General features: G+C 35.2%; 1 protein-coding gene across 1 annotated transcript; it reads left to right on the top strand.

Annotated features, from left to right (window-relative positions):
- Positions 1–416: 416 nt before the first annotated feature.
- LOC136224322 (protein MIZU-KUSSEI 1) lies at positions 417–1,379 on the top strand. The gene has a single exon (XM_066012624.1). It carries the CDS (start codon positions 468–470, stop codon positions 1,260–1,262), a length of 795 nt encoding a protein of 264 aa, XP_065868696.1. The 5' UTR covers positions 417–467; the 3' UTR covers positions 1,263–1,379.
- The last annotated feature ends 1,828 nt before the right edge of the window (positions 1,380–3,207 follow it).

The raw sequence follows: 3,207 nt of genomic DNA on the forward strand, positions 1-3,207 counted from the left end.
CCTTTGGTTAAGGGAGGATGAGCTTTTACCACTCTACCACAACATCGTGGTTATTAGAATAGATTCCAGTTATTACTTACAATAACAAACGGAGAATTTTGTTAAGAATTGAGAAAGTAAATTAATATAACACCAAAAACCCAAAGGAAAAGAAATAAACAAAATTAACTATTTTCATGGTTTTCAAAAGGGCAAATTAGGCAAAATAAAAATTAACTAGAGAAACCTAAGGTTAAAAACTCTTTCTCCCAACTATTTTTAGTTAATTAAACTGATTATTAACTATAATCCAGTATTAATTAATTAATTAAATAACATTTCTTATTTTTCTCTATTAAACATTTTCTTTACCTCATCGTACGTGCATGCCATTATCTTTTCTTCCTCTCCTTCTTCTTTAAAATCTAACCCAAATTCAAACCCTCTTCCGCCACCGCAATTCCTTTCTCTTCCGCCGCCATTTCTCGATGGCCGATTCTCCACAATCACCGTCACCACCAACACCTCTACAGCCTTCCTCCGCCTCCGCCTCCGAGGATCGACAATCAACGTCGACATCCACGCCGACATCTCCCGCCGGAGAATCTCCTGTCGGCGAATCTCCTCCTCGCCCTGTGATTTCTCTTCACCAACCAACACAAAAGAAACCTTCATCCAAATCGGCGAAAATCTTCCGCCGTTTTCGAGCAGTTTTCCGGTCGTTCCCAATCATTACACCGACTTGCAAAATTCCTGTCTCACTCCACCCCGGTCGCATAGACGGACATATTCACGGCGGAACTCGGATGACCGGGACCCTGTTTGGTCACCGGAAATCGAGAATTAATCTAGCGATTCAGGAAAATCCGAGCTCTCTTCCGATTTTATTGCTTGAATTGACGATTCCGACGGGGAAATTGCTTCAAGATATGGGAATGGGACTGGTTAGGATCGCATTGGAATGCGAGAAGAAGCCGAATGAGAAAATGAAGATTATTGATGAACCGATTTGGACGATGTATTGTAATGGCAGGAAATCGGGATACGGAGTGAAGAGAGAGCCGACGGATGAAGATTTGATTGTAATGCAGATCTTACATGTGATTTCTATGGGTGCCGGAGTTATTCCGGACGACGGAGGAGAGCAACCGGACGGTGAATTGACGTATATGAGAGCACATTTCGAGCGTGTGAGTGGATCGAAAGATTCAGAAACGTATTATATGATGAATCCAGATGGGAATAATGGACCTGAACTCACCATCTTCTTCGTCAGGATTTGATTCAAGCAAAAAGGTAACTGCAAAATTAAGGGCAAAAATTGTTTGTAATTTTTATCCTTTATTGATTATAACACGATTTGTTCGTGTGTATCAATTATCAGATTAGTGTTAATTTTGTTTCGTGTTTTTGGGTCACATGATCATATATAATGATTTTTTTTTTTTGAATTTTACATCTAACTATCATATTTATTCTAAATATTTTATCCCATTTTAAGGTTAAATGGATAATTGGTAACTGAATTTACCCGGTTGTATCAAAATAGTCATTCAATTTCAATTTGTTTTGAGTTTTTAGATCATTCTAGCGATTTTAGTGATTAAAAATCATCGGAATGATGACATAGGTGACAGTCAACATGAGTCAAGTCAGATCTCTGACTGAAACGACACATGACATCCACATATACGCCATATGGCTATCACGTGTCGGTTATTTTTATAAAAATTCATAAAAAAACCGACATGTGGCTGTCACGTTTTGAGAGATCTGAGTTGTCTCATGTTGATGTGTCACTCATGTCATTATTACGATGCCTTTTAATATTGAAATCGGCAAAGTGACCTAATGGAGACAAAACACAAAGCCGAGTGATTTTATTAAGACAAATTAAAATTGAATGACCATTTTAGGACAACCATGTAAGTTCAGATCATTTAACTGTCATTTTATGCTTACAAATTACATGTAATTTCATTATCTTTATTAGGATGACTTGTAAAAATATGAAAGCTATGTTCGAATTGATTTTGTAGATAATAATATGATAATAATTTAAATATTCATATCATTTTTGAGTTAGTATATAATCTCAAACCCAGCGCAAAAATTTGCGTGCCGAGCGTATAATTACACAATATCTATTAAGCTAAATCTAAACATTAAAATTATGTGTTGATTTTGTGCTATGTAATCGTATATATCGTGTGTGAATTTGCCACCTATAAATTTTCTTATTATAAAATCTATACATTTTCAATGATTATATATAATATAAAAGGAATTATAATAGCCGTGTTAAACTAAATTATAATCTAAATTTTCTTATTATAAAATCTATACATTTTCAATGATTATATATAATATAAAAGGAATTATAATAGCCGTGTTAAACTAAATTATAATCTAGTATTTAAATTTTTTGCGAGTTTAAAGAGAAAATTATAAAACTAGGTCAAATGGGAGGCCCATTTACATATTTAACCCATTTATTTAACTTACTACATACCTAGACTGATTTTGTGTGACTTTCCCATAATGCCCTCAATATTTAAGCGCGTCTCCCCCCCTTCCGTCTGACTTCGCAAAATCGATATTATGCGAAGCCTGCGAAGCTAATGTTGGGTTTACTTGATGAATTTAATTAGCATATGCGAAGCCTGCGAAGCTAATGTTTGATTTACTTGATGAATTTAATTAGCATATGCGAAGCCTGGATGTGTTTTGAAGCTAATTTGCGAAGTGGTATATAACAAAAAATGCCAAACAAAAACGGATTCTAACATTAAAATCATAACGTTATCAAAATTTACAACAAGATTGCCACAATAACAACATTAAAATCATAACATTATCAAAATTTACAACAAGATTGCCACAATAAACTCCTAACAAATCACTTCATAATACATATGCTACTATTCACTAAGATTGCCACAATAAACTCCTAACAAATCACTTCATTATACATAGGTTCTTATTCACCACCGATGGATGGATGTCTCACGACACATAGGCTCTTATTAACCACTGAGGGATGGACGTGTCCCATGTTGTAGACTCCTATTCACGACCGATGGTTGGAAGTCCAGGCGTTTTTGAATGGATGTCTCTCATGGCACCCTAACACGCCGGCTTCCAGGAATGAATATTATGTATTCAACCACCTTCAGAAAAATTTAATCGTGTTAATCAGAAAAAAGGAAGATTTGGCTTCGCGAAACG

Source organism: Euphorbia lathyris, chromosome 3 (genome assembly GCF_963576675.1).
Source record: "Euphorbia lathyris chromosome 3, ddEupLath1.1, whole genome shotgun sequence".
NCBI classification, from domain to species: Eukaryota; Viridiplantae; Streptophyta; class Magnoliopsida; order Malpighiales; family Euphorbiaceae; genus Euphorbia; species Euphorbia lathyris.

Bases quoted from the DNA above. Each gene is read 5' to 3' on its own strand.
- LOC136224322 (XM_066012624.1), top strand. From the start codon at position 468: ATGGCCGATTCTCCACAATCACCGTCACCACCAACACCTCTACAGCCT.